Consider the following 20,034-nt stretch of genomic DNA (forward strand, 5'->3'; position numbering starts at 1 on the left):
CCCGGTTGGAGAGCGTTGCACACTTGAGGCCTGTCGGCCTCTTTCTCTCCAGCAACCCCCCGCAGCCGGCTCAGCAGTGGTCTGCTCCCGTTGCCCGGTGCAGGTTTGGGTTCCGGACTGAAAGCTGTGTGTTCTCTGCTGCTTGTTGTGGCTCCGCCAGGCCCGGGCTGCGGCCGCTACAGCTGAGGCAGCCTTGGCGCCATGGAGGGGCCCGGGTCTGCACCTCAGTCGTACTTGGGTCTGGTCCTGGAAAAGCTACGCAGGGTGAGTCCAGGCGCGATCAGTGTTACTTGGCCCAGGGGTCGCAGGAGCCTCCTGGGGAAGGAAGCCGCCGACTTTGGCTTTGAGGTCTGAGCGGCCGTGGCTAGAGGTCCTGAAGCCAGTCCTCACCTGCCGTTGGGCTCGGGCCTGTGTCCGAGGCTGGTTCATAAGCTGCTTAGGTGGTTTTTTAGGTGATGAAGGGGACCAGGAGATCAGGAAGGTGAAAAGAGCATTTGCCTAGCGGGATTTTGCAAAGGTGTGTTAAGTGTTTTCGGGTTCCTAAAACGATTTCCCTTTCCGTCATGTTATTTATTTTGAACACGGGTCAGTGACACGTGGTTCTCCCACTGTGAGAAACTTGAGGACTGATCCTCTGAAATGAATTCCTTTTAGTGCTGAAACTTCTAGTTGTCTTGAAAGGACACCTAAGCCTGGATGGGGAGTTGGGATTGTAATTCTGCGTTTTCTTTTACTAAAGAATGCTCTTTTGAGATACTTTACCTCGACATTGTTCTTCGTTTCTTTCTGTGTGTGTGTGTGTGTGTGTGTGTGTGTGTGTGTTTAGTATAAAACGTCGTGCTAATGTAAAACCTGGAGATCTTGAACTCCCAGTGTTCAAAATTTCTATATATTTTTAAGATCAGTTTATAATCAGGTTGCATAGATTTTTCTCAAGTGTTTATCGGTGTCTTTGGTGACATGTTTTGGGGCACTTCTATCCCTATGTTTTAGACTATTTGCATTAAAAAAGTCTTAAAATATTGGGGCAGTTGCGATTATTGGTTTCTTGTTATCTGTATTAAAAATACTGTTATGGTATTCAGTCATTCAATTATAGCGTGTATAGTGATTTTGTGTGTGTGTGTGTGTGTGTGTGTGTGTGTGTGTGTGTGACAGTTCTGTGGAGAATCTAAATGGACTGAGTTTGGGCCTCTGGTATCATGCTGTCTGTTAAAGGAGAGAAGACAAAAAACAATACAAAGTAGAAACCGATGAAGTGCTTATCAAAGCATACACAGAAAGTGCTAAGGAAATTGAAGGGTGGGAGAGATTGTATTTTCTTGAGTGTTTAGGAAAGCCTTTCCAGGCTAACCGAGTAGCCTAAGCAGAGGAGGCATGAAACAACATCGTCTGTGCAGGGAACTCAGTTTTACTAGAGTACAAACTGGGCTCGGAATGATGTGCAATAATGGTTGCTGGAGACATAAGTAGGTTCCAGTTGATGTAGGTGCTGGAGAGCATTTGAAGAATTTCAGTGGTTAGACTTTCGGTTTAAATAGAGCTTCCTAATAGTAGTGTATAGATGAAATGTAAGGAAAACAAAACTAGAAACAGGGTGTAGGGAAGAGATGACAGAGTTGTCAAGTAGTGATAAAGAAGAGGATATTGAATGGGGAAAATATTTAGTAGCTAAGAGCCAAAATGGGTAGGATTTTGTCCGTTGGATGTGAAGAATGAGAGAGAGAAGGCATCTAGAATGACTCCCAGGTTTCTGGCTATGGCAGCTTCTTCATTGACAGAAAGAGGGTTTATTGGAAGAGAAGTATATTGTGACATGAGTGATGATTTCTGATTGTACATATTTCCTTTTCTTCACTAAAAACAATAATCAAAACTTAGTTTTTGTAGGACTGTGAATGGAGAGACACATGAGGAATTGCAGAATTCTTGCAGAATTTTTTCTACTGTGAATGTATTTTTACCTGGATGATTTCTTTGCTAAAAACTGCTATGCTCACCACATGGGCCTGAGGGCTAGGATGGCACAACATCGTTCTGCTTTTTAATTTCTTTTTTTTTAGTTAAAAAAATATTTTTTTGTTCAGCTATAGTTCACATAAGATTCAGTCTTTTATAGTGTCCAGTGATTTTTTTATCTTAAAAAAATTTTTTTTAATGTTTATTTATTTTTGAGAGAGAGAGAAAGACAGACAGTGGGGGGGGGGGGGGTGGTGGGCAGAGAGAGGGAGACACAGAATCCGAAGCAGGCTCCAGGCTCTGAGCTGTAAGCACAGAGCCCGACGTGGGACTCGAACTCATGAACTGCGAGATCATGACCTGAGCTGAAGGCGGACGCTCAACCTACTGAGCCACCCAGATGCCCCTATAGTGTCCAGTGATTTTTTTTTTTTTTGTATATTCACTATGTTGTGCAGCCATCACCACAATTCCAGAATATTAACATCACCCCCCAAAAGAAACCCTGTACTTATTAGCAGTCATTCTCAATTTTCCCCTCTTTCCATCCCTTGACAACTACTAATCTACTTTTTGTCTCTATGAATTGGTCAATTCTGGACATTTCATGTAAATGGAATCCTGTAATGTGTGGCCTTTATGACTTCTTTTACTTAGCATACTTTCAAGATTCATCCATATTGTAGCTAGTAATAGTACTTCATTCCTTTTTATGGCTGAAAAATATTCCATTGTATGGATATGCCACATTTTGAATATCCATATAGTTAATGGACATTTGGGTTGTTTTCACTTTTTTGGCTATTATGAGTAATACTGCTGTGGGCATTTGTGTATAAGTTTTTTTGTGAATGTCTTCAGTTCTCGTGGGTATATACTTAGGAGTGGAATTACTGGGTCATATTTACCATATGTTTAAGTTTTTGTTTTCCATAGACACTGCACTACTTTACATCTTCACCAGCAATGTTTTAATTTTTCTACATGCTCTCCAATAATTTTTTTTTTGTTTGTTTTTAGCCACCTTAGTGAGTGTAAAGTGGTATCTCATTGTGGTTTGGATTTCCATTCCTCTAATTTTTTTTTTTTAACGTTTTTTAAAATTTATTTTTGAGACAGGGAGAGACAGAGCATGAACAGGGGAGGGTCAGAGAGAGGGAGACACAGAATCTGAAACAGGCTCCAGGCTCTGAGCTGTCAGCACAGAGCCCGACGCGGGGCTCGAACTCACGGACCGTGAGATCATGACCTGAGCCGAAGTCGGCTGCTTAACCGACTGAGCCACCCAGGCGCCCCTCCATTCCTCTAATTTTAATGATGTTGAGCATTTGTACATATGCTTATTCACCATTTGTGTATCGTCCTTGGAGAAATATCTATTCCTTTCTTTTACCGATTTAAAAAAAGTTGCGTTATTTGCCTTTTTGTTGTTGGAGTCATGAGAGTTTTTTTAATATATTCAGGATACAGGATCCTTATCACATACATGATTTGCAGATATTTTCTCCCAGTCTGTGGATTGTCTTTTCACTTTAAAAAAATTATTATTTTTAATTTTTATTTATTTTATTATTATTATTATTATTATTTTAATGTTTATTTATTTTTGAAGGAGAGGGAGAGAGACAGAGTGAGCGGGGGAAGGGCAGAGAGAGAGAGAGAGAGAGAGGGAGAGACAGAATCTGAAGCAGGCTCCAGGTTCTGAGCTGGTAGCACAGAGCCTGACAGGGCTCGAACTCACGAACCACAAGATCGTGACCTGAGCCGAAGTTGGACGTCCAACCAACTGAGCCACCCAGGCACCCCATCTTTTCACTGTTTTGATGGTGACCTTTGAAGCGTGAAGATTTGGGGTCCCTGGGGGCTCAGTTGGTTAACTGTCCGGCTCTTGATTTCGGCTCAGGTCATGATCTCACAGTTTTTGAGTTTGAGCGCCACTTGGGACTATCTTTCTCTCCTTCTCTCTCTGCCCCTCCACTGCTTGTGCACTCTCTCTCAAAATAAATAAATACAGTAAAAAAGTTTTGAAGCACAAAGGTTTTACATTTTGATGAAAACTAATTTATTTTTTCTTTGGTCGTTTGTGCTTTTGGTGTCATATCTAAGAAACCATTGCTTAAAATGAGGTTACAGGGATCCTGGATGGCTCAGTTGGTTAGGCCTCTCTGACCCTTGATTTCAGCTCATGATTTCATCTTACGGTTGGTGGGTTTGAGCCCTGCATCAGGCTTTGCACTAACAGCATAGAGCCTGCTTGGGATTCTATCTCTTTCCCTCTTTTTCTCTGTCTCCCTCCCCCTCCCCCCCTTCTCTCAAAATAAATAAATAAACTTCCAAAAAAAAAAAAAGGTCACAAAGATTTACAACTATGGTTCCTTTTAAGAGTTTTAGCTCTAACGTTAGGGTCTGTGACCCATTTCGAATTATGGTATGAGATCCACTTGTACTAGTAACATTTGTTGAAAAGCCTGTTCTTTCTTCACTGATTTATTTTGATACTGCTGTTGAAAATCAGTTGACCATAAATTTATTTCTGGATACTCATTTCTGTTCCATTGTTCATATGTCTATCCTTAGGCCGTTGCTAAACTGTCTTGATTATGATAGCTTTATGGCAAGTTTTGCAATAGGGGAGTATGAGTACTCCGACATTGTTTTCTTTTCTTTTTTTTTTTTTCTTGTTTGTCTGTGTATGGTTATATAGCTATAGAGAAGGAACTGCTATATACCTTGCATTTCTCTATAAATTTTAGGATCAGTCTGTCCATTTTTTGCAAAAGAGGCAATTGGACTATTGATAGGGATTGCATTGATTTTGTAGATCAGTTTGGGGAGTATTGCCATCAGGACAGTATTAAGTCTTCTAATTTGAAACAGAATGTCTTTCTGTTTGTTTAGAACTTAAATTTCTTTCAACAGTGTTTGGTAGTTTTCAAAGTATAAAGTTTGCTTTATTCCTAAGTCTCTTACTCTTTTTGATGCTATTGTAAATAGCAATTTTTTAAATTTCATTTTCAGATTGTTTATTGCTATTGTATAGAAAATAGGATGGATGTTTCTGTATTGATTTTTGTATCCTACAATGTTGCTGACCTTGTTTATTAGCACTAATAGTTTCTTATTAAGGCTTCTTATTTTAGAATTTTAAGATTATTTAGGATTTTCTGTATGTAAGATTATGTGATCTTCAAATGGGGGTAGTTTTAGTTTTTCCTTTACAATATAGGTGTCTTTGATTTTTTTTTTTCTTGCTTAATTGCCTTGGCCAGAACCTCCAGTACAATATTGAGTGAATATGGAGAGAGTGAATATCCTTATCTTGGTCTTGATTTTATTTTAATATTTATTTATTCATATAATCTCTATACCAAACGTGGGGCTCAGACTTATATGACTTTGAGATCAAGAGTCACATGCTCTTCTGACTGAGCCAGCTAGGTGTCCCCCTTGTTCCAGCTTTGAGGTAAAAGCTTTCAATTTTTCATATTAAGTAAGATGTTAGCTGTTGGTTTTTCATAGATGTCCCTTATTAGGTTGAGAAAATTCCCTTCAGTCCTAATTTGTTGAATGTTTTGATCATAAAGGATGTTGGATTTTGTTAAATGTCTTTTCTGTGTCTATTGAGATGATTGTGTGATTTTTTTTCCTACTAATATGGTATATAATATTGATTTATTTTTATTTGTTGAACCAACCTTGTACTCTGGTATAAATGGCACTTGGTCATGGTATATAATTCACTCTATATGCTGCTAGATTTGGTTTGCTATTATTTGGTTGAGAACTTTGGCATTTACATCGTATATTGATGTGTGTTTTTCTTTTCCTGTGATATATTTGTTTGGCTGTCATACTAGGGTAATACTGGCCTCATGGAATCAATTAGGAAAAGTTCTCTCCTCTTTTGTTTCTTGGAAGAGTATGAGAATGATTGGAATTAATTCTTTTATAAACTTTTGGTAGAATTCACTAGTGAATCCATCTGGTCCTGGGCTTTTCTTTGATGGAAATTTTTAAAAAATACTAACACATTTCTGGTGAACTAGTAACGGGGGTAATGTAGGGAGAGGCAGAAATTAAAGGTTTGTTTTTTGTTTTTTTTGTTTTTGTTTTTTTTAGAAGAGGTATAATCAGGTTTATTTAATACAGATTAATGAACAATAGACAGTAGTTTGGAAGGGGTACTTAATATGGATCAGAGTTATAAAACAGATCTGGGAAATGAGAATAGACATTAAAGGGTGTTGTTCTAGGTAGAAAGATCTTAGAAAGTAAAGATTTTTCATATGGGTTTTGGGTTGAACGCTGGAAAGAAACAGACCTGATTAGACTGCAGGTTTTTTGTTAAAAGGACATTTTTCTTTTTCTCCAGGTTTTTTCTTAAAAGGACAGTTTTCTTTTTCTCCCTACTATTCTCCTTTCTGTGTTTGAGTAATGTTTGGGGCCTGGTAACAAAGAAAAGAATAACCCCATTGGGTGAGGATGAATAATGAGCTGACCCAGAGAAAGATTAAATATAGAAGGAATTGTAAAAGCCTTAAGCTGTTTTGTGCTGAAGACCTGCGAGGGAGAGAAGTAGTATAGAAAGGCCATGGTTACAAGATCATGGTCTTTGAAAGAGGATTGATGGAAATGGTTAACCTTTCCTGAGTACCTGTCATGCATGTTCAAACAGCATTAATCCCATGATAGATAAGAGAATGGAGCCACAGAAATAGGGTAGATAGAGGCATTCAGATTCTAAACCCAAAGCTTCATCATTGGTTTTCAAACTTTTTTTTTCTCTAAACTGCAGATTTATTCCCCCCCCCCCCCCCCCCACCATGGGGAAATCTTAAATGGAACCCAGTATATTCTATACATAAAACCTAAACTGGTTGATAGCAGGATAAGAACACCTGAGCTCAGATTCTTTCTTTGGCCATCTCTCCTCTTATTCTCGGAAATCTGAGGCATCTCTGTAGAACTCCAGTTTTGAAATCATTGCATTTCACCATACTGCTATTTTTCATCACTTGATGATTGAAAATTGCCAGAAAAATACACGTGACACCTTCTGTTTGGTAGTCTGACAGCTTATTTCATGAAATGGGTGTTAAGAGTGTTTACACATAAACCTGTACTTATGTTTGTGTCTTAGTTTATGTGGGCTCCTATAATAAAATACCACAAACTGGGTGGCTGTTAAACAAGTAACATTGTTCTCAGTTCTGGAGGCTGAGAAGGCCAAGATCAAGGCGGAGCAGATCCTGGGTCTGGTGAGGATATGCTTCCTGATTCATTCTTCTTATAACCTCACATGGTGGAAAGGTCAAGGGAACTCTCTGTGGTCTCTTTTATAAGGGCACTAATCCCATTCATGAGGGTTCCACTCTCATGATCTAATCACCACCCCTAAAGCCCCACTTCCAAATAACCATCCTACTGGGGATTTGGTTGCAGCATAGGAATTTTGTGGGGCCACAAACATTCCACGTATAGCAAGCAGTTTGTAATCAACACTTTTTATCAAACGTGCATTTTTAGAAGTTAATTTTCTTTGTCTTGAAGGTTGTGGCAGTGTTGCCTGAAGATATGAGACCAGGTCCTAATCCCTATGGTTTCCCATGGGAAATGGTAATATGTGCAGGTGTTGTTGGAGTTTTTGCTGTTCTCTTGTTTTTGTGGAGAAGTTTTCGATCGGTAAGTAACCAATACTAAGAGAATATTCATCTGTCTTCAGGTTGAACAATTAACATAAGAAATATATCTTTTGGGGCGCTTGGGTGGGTCCGTTGGTTAATTGTCCAACTTGGCACAGGTCATGATTTCGCGGTTTGTGAGTTCAAGCCCTGTGTTGGGCTCTGTGCCAACAGCTCAGAGGCTGGAGCCTGCTTTGGATTCTGTGTGTCTCTCTCTCTCTCTCTCTGCCCCTCCTCCACTCATGTTCTGTCTCTCCTTCAAAAAGAAATAAACATTTAAAAAAAAGTAAAAAAAAAGAAATCTTTTATTTTAAGCAAATGTATTAGCCTGTTGTTATGTGTATTCCTCGTGTTAATATGTGGCTACTAGAAATTGAATATGGATTTAGAAGAATTTTTCTAAGTGTAAAAATGTTAAAGACTTTATTTGTAGAAGTATTCTACATTAATACCCTACACCTGTATTTCTTATTTATTTATTTAAATCTGTGTTTATTGTTAACAATATACTAAGAATCTGTGAATTTACCACTCAACTTGAAACCAAAACATGGACTATCACTTACATTAGGTGATCTTCCCTCATTTCATCCCCTTTTCTCCTTGTGCTAGAGGTAACCTTGTTCTGGATCCTGTGTTTATTATTCCCATGCCTTAATTTTTTTTTCTTTTTTTTTTGGTGGTCATATCTACATACATTTCTCAAGTATAATATATAATTTTATTTGGTATAATGCCATAAGACATATCTTGGAATTTTTTTAGTCCATCCTCCGTTGCTAAGATTTATCCATATATTTGGATGGGGCTATGGTTTCTTCCATATTGAGTGCTTTAGAATATTACATTGTAAGCATATGCTACAGTTTATATGTAGATTTTATGGTTTTGGACATCTGGGTTATTTCCACGTTTTTTTCTGTTACAAATAAGTGCTGCTGTGTATATTCCCATACATGTCTCCTGTAGTATATTTGTAAGTTTTTCTTGGGAGTAAACTTAATGTGAGATTACTGAGTTATAGGGTATGTGGAGGTTTTACTTTGAAAAGATAATGACAAATTCTTTTCCAAATTGTCTATACCAGTTTACACTCACACAAGCAATATATAGGAGCTCCTAGAGATCCACTTGTTCTCTTTCTTCTCCAACATTTGTTATTGTTGACATTCTTTATTATTGCCATTTTGAGTGGGTATAAAATGGAGTCTTATCATAGTCTTGATTTTAATTTCTTGATCACCAAGTAGATTGAAATCTCTTAATAAATTCATTGGCCATTTGTATTTGTTCTTTTTGGAAATAATTATTTAGGTCTTTTGCCATTTTTCTATGAGTAGTTTAGATATTCTTGATGGTATCTTTAGTTTGATTGATTATGAATATGCCACATTTTATTTAACATTCTGTTGTTGATGAATATTTGGGTTGTTTCCAGTTTGGGGCTACTATGGAAAGTGTTGCTATGTACATTTTTATGGGCTGTTTGGGAAACATATGTATACATTTCTCTTGTTTATATAACTAGGAGAGAGATAGCTGCATCATAGCATATGTAGATGTACTCAGTTTTAGTAGATGCACCAAATTTATTTTTCAAAGTTGTCTTCATACTAGTTGACACTTTTACCAGAAATTAATGAGTGTTCTAGTTGTTTTCACGTACTTACTAACACTTGATATTGACTGACTTTTAAATTTTAGCCATGTTTGAAGGTATGCATTTATTTTCTTATTGTGGTTGTAATTTGTATTTCTTGGATTACCACTGTGGTTGCGCATCTTTTCATGTGTTAAAAGGCCATTTGTTTAGCTTGTACATTGCCTCCTCAAGTCTTTTGTCCATTTTCCATTTCCTTTTTCCTTTTTCTGTTTTAAATGTTTATTGATTTATTTTGGGGGTACAGAGACAGAGGAAGAGAGAATTCCAAGCAGGCTCTGTGCTGTCATGACCTGATCCAAAATCAAGAGTTGGATGCCTAACCAACTGAGCACACCTGTTTTTTTTTCCTTTTTAAAATATTTTTCATAATTTCTTTGTTTTTGTCTAAGTATACTTGACATGTAACATTTTCTCAATCTAAGGTGTACACATGTTAATTAATGTTATAAATGTTGATACATTTATATATTATAATTTCCATTTTAGTGATAATTAGCACCTCTGTTACATTATGTGTTAATTTTTTTCTAGTGGTTGGAATAATTAAGTTCCAGTCTTTTAGCAGATTTGATGATTATAATACAGTGTTGTTTATAGTTACTATACTGTGCATTAGATCTCTGGGCTTATTTGCTACTAGTTGTGAGTTTGTACCTTTTAAGCTATTCTTGTTGCCAGTGTCGCAGTATGAGACATCGTTTCATCTTCCTTACCATGTTTTTGTTTGCTCATCAGAGAACAGAAATTCTTTGAAAATTTTGCATTTAACATGTCCTTGATCCATCTTGAATGTAATTTTTTGCCTGGAATGGGGTAAAGATTCGGTCTAATTTTAACTCCAAGATACAACCATTTTCCTGCTCATCTGCCATGCCACATATTAAGAGTTCAAATGCATGGACTGTGTAGATTTTTTTTTTTTTTATTCTTTTCCACTGATTACTGTTGAGAGCAGATACATGTATATCATTCTGTATCTCATCAATTAGGGGAAGACTAATTTGTGTTGTTCATGTATTATATTCTTGTTCTTTTCTTGTTTCCTTTCTTTTATCTATCAAGAATGAAGAGAATTTGACTGAATTTCACTCTCTTGATAGATTTATAATTTTTTTGTAGTTCTGCAATTGTTGCTTAACATATTTTGAGCATATTTTATAAGATGGATACATGTTTAGAATTGCTATATCTCTTATTGGTGGATTGAACCTTTTGTCAGTATCTGGTAACTCTCTTTAATGTTAGTGATTCTTTTGTCTTAAGGTTTCTTTTATCTCTCATTTTTATAGCCATAGCAACTTTTTTGGTGATATTTGATAGGTCTTTTTCTGTCCTTGTACATTTTAGCCTTTCTATGGTCTTCTATTTAATGTGCATCCTGTGTAAATTTCTTTTCTTTTTTTTTTTAAGTTTATTTATTTTGAGAGAGAGAGAGGGAGAGAGGGGGGAGGGACTGGGGAGAGAGAGAGAGAGCGCGTGCATGGGCGAGCATGCGGGGAAGGGGCAGAGAGAGAATTCTAAGCAGGCTCCACATTTCAGTGCAGAACCTGATGCCAGACTGGAACTCATGAGTCATAAAGTCATGAGCCTTTCAGCAAAGTGACAGGATATAAAACCAATGCACAGAAATCGGTTGCATTCCTATACACCAACAATGAAGCAATAGAGAGAGAAATCAAGGAATCGATCCCATTTGCAATTGCACCAAAAACTATAAACTATTTAGGAATAAATCTAACCAAAGAGGTGAAAAATCTACACACTGAAAACTATAGAAAGCTTATGAAGGAAATTGAAGAAGACACAAAAAAAAATGGAAAAATATTCCATGTTCCTGGATAGGAAGAACACATATTATTAAAATGTCAATACTACCCAAAGCAATCTATGTATTCAGTGCAATCCCTATCAAAATAACACCAGCATTCTTCACAGAGGTAGAACAAACAATCCTAAAATTTGTATGGATCCAGAAAAGACCCCAAGTAGCCAAAGCAATCTTGAAACAGAAAACCAAAGCAGGAGGCATCACAAGCCCGGACTTCAAGCTGTATTACAAAGCTGTAATCATCAAGACAGTTCGCTACTGGCACAAAAACAGACACTCAAATCAATGGAACAGAATAAAGAACCCAGAAATGGACCCACAAATGTATGGCCAACTAATCTTTGACAAAGCAGGAAAGAATATCCAATGGAATGAAGACAGCCTCTTCAGCAAGTGGTGCTGGGAAAACTGGACAGGGCATGCAGAAAAATGAACCTGGACCACTTTCTTACACCATACACAAAAATAAATTCAAAATGGATGAAAGACCTAAATGTAAGACAGGAAGCCATTAAAATCCTTGAGGTGAAAGCAGGCAAGAACCTCTTTGACCTTGGCTGCAGCAACTTCGTACTCAACATGTCTCTGGAGGCAAGGGAAACAAAAGCAAAATTGAACTATTAGGACCTCATCAAAATTAAAAGCTTCTGCACAGTGAAGGAAATATTCAGCAAAACTAAAAGACAACTGAGAGAATGGGAGAAGATATTTGCAAATAACATATCAGATAAAGGGTTAGTCTCCAAAATCTATAAAGAACTTATCAAACTCAACACCCAAAAAACAAATAATCCAGTGAAGAAATGGGCTAAAGACATGAATAGACACTTCTCCAAAGAAGACATCCAGATGGCCAACTGACACATGAAAAACTGCTCAACATCGGTCATCATCAGGGAAATACAAATCAAAACCACAATGAGATACCACCTCACACCTGCTAGAATGGCTAACATTAACAACCCAAGCAACAACAGATGTTGGTGAGGATGCGGAGAAAGAGGATCTCTTTTGCACTGCTGGTGGGAATGCAAACGGATACAGCTACTCTGGAAAACAGTATAGAGGTTCCTCAAAAAATTAAAAATAGAATTACCCTATGACCCAGCAATTGTACTAGTAGGTATTTATGCAAGGGATACAGATATGCTGTTTCGAAGGGACACATGCACCCCAATGTTTATAAGCAGCACTATCAACAATAGCCAAAGTATGGAAAGAACTCAAATGTCCATCAATGGATGAATGGATAAAGAAGATGTGTACAATGGCAATCAAAAGGAATGAAATCTTGCCATTTGCAACTATGTGGATGGAACCAGAGGGTATTATGCTAAGCGAAATTAGTCAGAGAAAGACAAATATCATATGACTTCACTCATATGAGGACTTTAAGATACAAAACAGCTGAACATAAGGGAGAGGAAGCAAAAATAATATAAAAACAGGGAAAGAGACAAAAACATAAGAGACTCTTAAATATGGAGAACAAACAGAGGGTTACTGGAGGGGTTGTGGAAGGGGGGATGGGCTAAATGGGTAAGGGGCATTAAGGAATCTACTACTGAAATCATTGTTGCACTAGATCCTAACTAACTTGGATGTAAATTAAAAGAATAAATTAACAATTAAAAAAAAAAAATCATGAGCCTGATGATCTGAGCCAAAATAAAGAGTCTGATGCTTAACTGTTTGAGCCAACCAGGTACCTCTGTAAATTTCTTTTATGTCTATTCTGGCAATCTCTTGTTTTTTCACTGTTTAGTCTGTCTACATATGTTATGATTATTGATATATTTGGACTAAATTCTTTCAGCTTTGTTTGTTTATTCCACTTTTTATGTTTAAATTCTTTTACATTGGTAAGTAAATCTTTTTACAGTGAAGACAAGAACCTTAACATACTCTCACATCCATTGGTTTCTTTCACTTTACTACTCAGATATATTTCTTCTTTTCTTTGTTTTTAACTTTCTCCTCTACTCTGTCCCTATCCCTTACAAACCACAAAAATTATTGCCAAGATACTTGGCTCTTACTTGATGTATCTCTTGAGGGTCTCCTGGATTTACTTCCCATATTTGAATGCTTCTTTCAAAATTGTTTTTAGTGTAGGTCTTTGCGTGGCAAACCTTCTGTGACTTTATTTTGAGTGCTTGATGATATTTGAATTAAGTCCTCACTTGGAATGGTAATTTGTTTGATATAAACATTCTAGGTTCAAAGTTCTGTCCTTTTAATACTTCAAAAGCCTTACTTCCTTGTCTTTTTACGTTTCATGTTACTTATTAAAAGGTCTAATGGCAGTGTGATTCTTATTTATAAATGATCTGTTCTCTGTGAAAGCTTTTAGAATCTTTTAAGTTGACATTATTATTTCAATATAATGTGTCTAAGTTTGAATATTTTTAAATATTTTTAGAATTCTCTGGAATCTTTTAATATGAGAGCTTGTTTGCTTGTTTATTTATTTTTATTAATTTACTTATTGTTTTAGAGGGAGAGAAAGCACAAGTGGGGGAGAGGAGAGAGACAGAGAGAATTTTTTTTTTTTTTGTAATAAAATTATTTTAGAGAGAGTGCAAGGAGGAGAGAGGGGCAGAGGGAGAGAGAATCTTCACATTCAGTCAGCATGGAGCCTGATGCATGGCTCTGTCCCACAACCCTGGGTTCATGACCTGAGCTGAAATCATGAGTGGGTTGCTCAACCGACTGAGCCACACAGACATGCTGAGAGAGGGAGAGAATCTTATGCAGGCTCCACTCTTCAGCCTGGAGCCTGATATGGAGCACAGTCCCCATCACCCTCGGGTGATGACCTGAGCTGAAATCAAGAGATGGATGCTGAACTGACTGAGCCACCCAGGTGCCCCTGTTTTATCTTTTTTTAATTTTAGGAGTTATCTTCTGCATTTTACATCTTGTTTTCTCTTTTTGAGACTATTTTTTGGATTTTGTCCCTTCTACTTCTGTCTTCCATGTGTCTTTTGTTTTTTAATTTTTTTCAGCTTCCTGTTACCTTTTGAGATCGTGCCTTAATGTGATTTAGTGCACTGATTTAGTCCTCATCAATACTGATTCCACTGTACCTTGACCTTAAAACTTTTGTTTCTTAATTTTATACCTATACATCTTTGTAGATGATTTAAGTCCCCATTTAAGTTCCCTAAGCCTGATCCCTTTACAAATGGAGTTTTTCCTTCATTTTTTGAAGTCTATTCAGATTCATGGTCCTGTGGTAAACATTTCTCAAACTGTTATTTTGGAAAACATGATGTTAATAAGGGCTTCCTGAAATAGGAAGGAACCTGTTTTAGGGTAAAATATATTTGAAGAACAATGGACTAAATGAAATGAAACTGCTATCTTTAAGGTTATTTCAGAACCTTCAGTATGCTTATATACAATGTGAATCTTCAATAGAGAGACTTTAATATGTAGCATTTTTTCCATTGGAAAAAGAACACTCTCAGTTAATGTATATTCATACTAAGGCAGTAAGAAACCAGTTACTTATGTTAACTTTTAAAAAAATGTTTATTTTTGAGAGAGAGAGTGCGAGGACGCGCGTGCAAAAGAGACTGCAAGAGGGGGAGGGACAGAGAGAGAGGGAGACACAGAATCTGAAGCTGGCTCCAGGCTCCAGCTGTCAGCACAGAGCCTGATGTGGGGCTCGAACTCACGAACCACAAGATCATGACCTGAACCTAAGTCAGTCACTTAACCAACTGAACCACTTAGACGCCCCAGAAACCAGTTATTTTTAAGTTGGTAATAGAAGTTAAATAAGTCAGATTTACTTAAATATGTATTTGTTTTAATATAATTTTGTTGAATTTTTTTTTCAGGTTAGAAGCCGGCTTTATGTGGGTAAGCTCTTTTTTCTATTATAGATCTCATCATTATTGTTCATAATTTTGAAACTTAAAACAATTTACATATAATACAATTTTTTTTTTTCAGGAAGAGAGAACAAGCTGGCTATAGAACTTTCTACACTGCTTGATGAAAAATGTAAACTACTTGAAAAATTTAGCGTTGTTCAGAAAGAGGTAAGACATTTTTTAAAATGTTACATACGTGTTAGAGCTGGAAGACTTTACAGTTTGCAGTGCAGAAACTTCTGTGTAAGTTTAAGATTATTAATGCTTGTTTGCAAAGTGTGAGAGTTCAGTTGCTCTTCATATTACCAGTCTTACTAATTGTAAACACTGTGGTAAGAGCATAGTGATGTTTTATTGTGGTTTCATTTTCATTTCCCTGACTAATGAGGTTAAGTACCTTTTTCATAGGTTTATTGGTTGTTTGGATATCTTTTTTGTGAAGTTGCCTGTTTAAGGGTTTTTTGTTTTGTTTTTATTTTTCTTATTTGAAAAGCTATGGTTATCTCTTTTTCTTTTTTGATACGTAGAATATTTTCTATATTTGAACACAAGTCCTTTGTTAGGTATATGTATTGCAAATATTTTCCTTCACTCTGTGGTTTGCCTTTTTATTTCAATGGTAAGTGGAAGTTCTTAATTTTAACCTAGTCTCATTTGTTAATCTTGTCTTTATGATGCCTGCTTTTTGTTTCTTATTTAAGAATTTTTGTCTACTTAAGGTTATGAAGATATTCTTCTGTGCTACTTTCAGAAGCTTTGTTTTACTTTTCTCATTTAGTCTTTGTATAAATTTGGTAGAGACACCATAACAAAATATCACAGACCAGGTGGCTTACCCAACAGAAATTAATTTTTTCACAGTTCTGGAGGCTAGAAGTCTAAGATCAAAGGGTTGACAGGTTTGATTTCTTATGAGGCTCCTCCCCTTAGTTTGCATGTGGCTGCCTGCTTGCCTGGACCTCCCCTGGTCTTTCCTCTGTCCAGGTGATTGTTTCTGGTATCTCTCTTTGTGTCCAAATTTCTTCTTTTTATAGGACATCATGTGATTAGATTAGGGCCCATCCTTAAGCCTTTATTTTAACTTAATCACCTCTTTAAAGGGCCTGTCTCCAAATAAGGTCACATTATGAGGTACTGAGGCTTCAACATATAAATTTTGGGGAAAACAGTTTAACCCAAATTTAATTAGTCTTTAATTCACCTGTAATTGAATTTGTAATGGTGTGATTTGGAAGTCAAGATTCAGTGTTTTTCAGATGGATGTTGAATTAACCAGTACCGTTTATGGAAAAGACCATCTTTTCCTTTGTTCTGTGGTGTCATCTTAAATCAAGTGCTGTATATATTTGAGTATTTCTATAATATCTTCTGTTCTGTTGGTCAGTTTTTTAAAATTCTTATGCCAATATCATGCTTTTTAATCTATCTTTTTGTAACGATTCTTGATAGCTGACAGTGTAAACCTCCATGTTTGTTCTTAAAGATTGTCTTGGTGATCTTGGTACTTTGCTGTTCTATATAGATTTTAAATCAGTTCATCAGTTTACACACATAGGCTGCTAGGAATTCAGTTGGGATTACGTTGAATATATAGATCAATTTGGAGAGGACTGACATTTTTACAATGTTGAGTTCTTATCCGTGGACTATATAGTATTTCCCTTTATTAACATCTTTTAAAACCTCTCTGTTATTGTTTAAATTTTTGTGTTGAGGTCCTCATCATGTTTTATTAGATTTATTCCCTGGTATCTGGTGATTTTTGAAAGTCATCTAAATAGTATAGCTTTTTCTTTGTTTTTAAAAATTAAAAAAAATTTTTAAAAAATTTTAGACAGAGAGAACACGTGTTGCAAGTGGGTGAGAAGAACAGAGGGAGACAGAGAAAATCCTAAGCAGCCTCTATGCTGAGAACTAAGCATGGAGCCCGATGCAGGGCTTGGTCTTACACCCTGGGATCATGACCTGAACTGAAATCAAGAGTCGGACACTCAACCAACTGAGCCACTCAGGCACCCCGATAGTATAGCTTTTTCTTAACAGCTTTGTTGTAATATAATTTACCCACTATGCATTTAAAGTATACAAATGACTGGCTTTTAGTATACTTACAGCTGTTCATCCATTGCCATAATTTTTGTACATTTTTATTACCCCCAAAGAGGCCCTGTAGCCCTTAGTTATCACCCTTCACCCAGTTTCCCCTACTCCCAAGCCCTAGACAACTTATCTACCTTTTTTTTTTTTCTATAACTTTGTTTGCTCTGTGTTCCATTTCACATAAATGGAATCATACAACATGTGGTTCTTTGTGTCTGGTTTTTTTTTCACTTAGTAAAATGTTTTCAAGTTTCATCCATGTTGTGTATAGATTTGCCGGTTCTGGGGCACTTGGGTGGTGCAGTCTGTTTAAATATCCTTCTTCAGTGCAGGTCATGATCTCACAGTTTGTGACTTCGAGTCCCACATTGGGCTCTTTGCTGACAGCTCAGAGCCTGGAGCCTGCTTTGGATTCTGTGTCTCCCTCTCTCTGCCCCTCCTCCACTCATTCTCTCTCTCTCTCTCTCTCTGTCTGTCTGTCTCTCTCAAAAAAAATAAAAATAAACATTAGATTCACCTATTCTGGACGTTTCACATAAATAGAATCATATAATATATAGTCCTTTGTGACTGGCTTTTTTCACTTACATTATGTTTTCAAGGTTCATCCATGTTGTAGTATGAATCAGTACTTTTTTTTTGCCAAATACTCTTCTTTGCCACAATTTATGTATGTGTTTGTCAGTTGGGTTATTCTGTTTTTGGCTGCTACAAGTGATGGTGCTATGGACATTTGTGTACAAGTTTTATGTGAATATATGTTTTCAATTCTTTGGTGTATATTCCTATGAGTGCAATTGATGGATATGTGTTTAACTTCTTAGGAACTGCCAAATTGTTTTCTATAGTGGCTATACCAGTTTACATTCCTACCACAAGTTTGTGAGTGTTCTAGTTTCTCCACATCTTTCCAAACACTTGTTACTATCTGTCTTTTTGATTTTAGCCATCCTAGTGAGTATGAAGCTGTATCTCACTGTGATTTTAATTTGCATTTCTCTGATGGCTAATTATGAGGAGCACTTATCTTTTCATGTGCTCATTGACTGTTTATCTTTTCTTGAGAAATGTCTCTGCAGTTCCTTTGCCTATTTTTAAATTGGTCTTTCATCTTATTATCAAGTTGTAACTTTGTATATTACAGATGTGAGCTTCTCATTAGATTATGTGATTTGCAAGTATTTTCTCTCATTTCTGTGGGTTGTCTCTTCACTCTCTTGGTGGTATCTTTGAAGCATAAATTTTTTTTATTAAAATTTTTTTAAATGTTTATTTATTTTAATAAATTAATTTTATTTAATTTATTTTTAATTTATTTTATATTTATTTAATTTATTTTAATAAATTAATTTTAGGGGCGCCTGGGTGGCTCAGTCGGTTGAGTGTCTGACTTCAGCTCAGGTCACGGTCTCGCAGTCTGTGAGTTCGAGCCCCGTGTTGGGCTCTGGGCTGATGGCTCAGAGCCTGGAGCCTGCTTCCGATTCTGTGTCTCCCTCTCTCTCTGCCCCTCCCCCGTTCATGCTCTGTCTCTCTCTGTCCCAAAAATAAATAAACGTTAAAAACAAAAAAAATTAAAAAAAAATAAATTAATTAATTTTATCTAATTTATTTTTGAGAGAGAGAGAGAGAGAGACAGAGTGTGAGTGGGGAGGGACAGAGAGAGAGGGACACACAAAATCTGAAGAAGGCTCCAGGCTCTAAGGTGTCACTAGAGCCTGACATGGGGCTCGAACTCACGAACTGTGAGATCATGACTTGAGCTGAAGTCGGAAGCTTAACCGACTGAGCCACCCAGGTGCTCCTGAAACATAAATGTTTTCAATTTTTTGTTTTTATTTTAAAGTTTTATTTATTGTTTTGAGAGAGAGAATGTGCTCATGCATGAGCACAAGCGAGGCAGGGGTAGAGGGAGAGGGAGAGGGAGAGAGAGGATCCCAAGCAAACTGCATTGTCAGCATGGACCCTAATGTGGGACTTGAGCCCTGAACCCAGGAGAGCAGGACCTGAGCCAAAACCAAGAGTTGGATGCTTAACTGACTGAACCACCCAGTGGCCCCAAATGTATTTAATTTTGATGATGCTCAGTTTATCTACTTTTTTTTTTGCTGGTTATACTTTTTTTGGTGTCATATCTAAGAAACCATTGCCTAAAACTACTCACAAAGATTTGCATCTATATTTCCTTCTAAAAGTTTTATGGGAATAGTTCTTATGTTTAGGTTTTTTATTTGTTTGGAATTAATTTTTGCAAATTATATTAGGTAGGGGTCCAGCTTCATTCTTTGGCATGTGGATATCCAGTTTTTCCTAGCATTATTTGTTGAAAGGACTGTTCTTTCTGCACTGAATTATCTTGGTAACTTGTTGAAAATCAATTGACTAAAGTTGTGAAGTTTCGACTCTTAAGTCAATTTCATTGATCTGTTATGTCTATCTTTATACCAAGTCCACACTGTCTTGATTAGTGTAGTTTTGTCGAAAGGTTTGAAGTTGGGAAGTGTAAGTCTTCTAACTTTGTTCATTTTTTTTTTCAAGATCATTTTGACTATTCTCACCGAGTCCTTTACATTTTCTGTGAATTTTGGGATCAGCTTGCAATTTCTGCAAATGGATTAGCTGGAATTTTTTTCTTTTTTAAGATTTTACATTTTTTTAAAATTAAAAAAAATTTTTTAAAACATATTTTTATTTTGTTTTTTGAGAGAGAGAGACAGAACACAAGCAGAGGAGGGGCAGAGAGAGAGAGGGAGACACAGAATCCAAAGCAGGCTTCGGGCTCTGAGCTGTTAGATGCAGGGCTCAAACCCACAAATGTGAAATCATGACCTGAGCCAAATTCAGAGCCTTAACCCACTGAGCCACCCAGGTGCCCCAAACTTACTTTTTTTTTAATGTCTGACTGAAAACTCTATTATTTGC

At 36.7% G+C, this 20,034-nt stretch overlaps 1 protein-coding gene across 1 annotated transcript in view; it reads left to right on the forward strand.

The window, feature by feature from the left end:
* The window catches only part of MIA2 (MIA SH3 domain ER export factor 2), a 108,201-nt gene that overhangs the window by 26,912 nt on the left and 61,255 nt on the right, over window positions 1-20,034 (forward strand). Inside the window, 3 exon segments of the mRNA XM_019426083.2 lie at window positions 7,510-7,641; window positions 14,980-15,001; window positions 15,095-15,183. Of these exon segments, the coding sequence (XP_019281628.2) occupies window positions 7,510-7,641; window positions 14,980-15,001; window positions 15,095-15,183 (243 nt within the window).

The sequence above is a fragment of the Panthera pardus genome, unplaced genomic scaffold, assembly GCF_024362965.1.
Source record: "Panthera pardus isolate Hobbes unplaced genomic scaffold, ASM2436296v1 HiC_scaffold_24, whole genome shotgun sequence".
Taxonomy (NCBI): domain Eukaryota; kingdom Metazoa; phylum Chordata; class Mammalia; order Carnivora; family Felidae; genus Panthera; species Panthera pardus.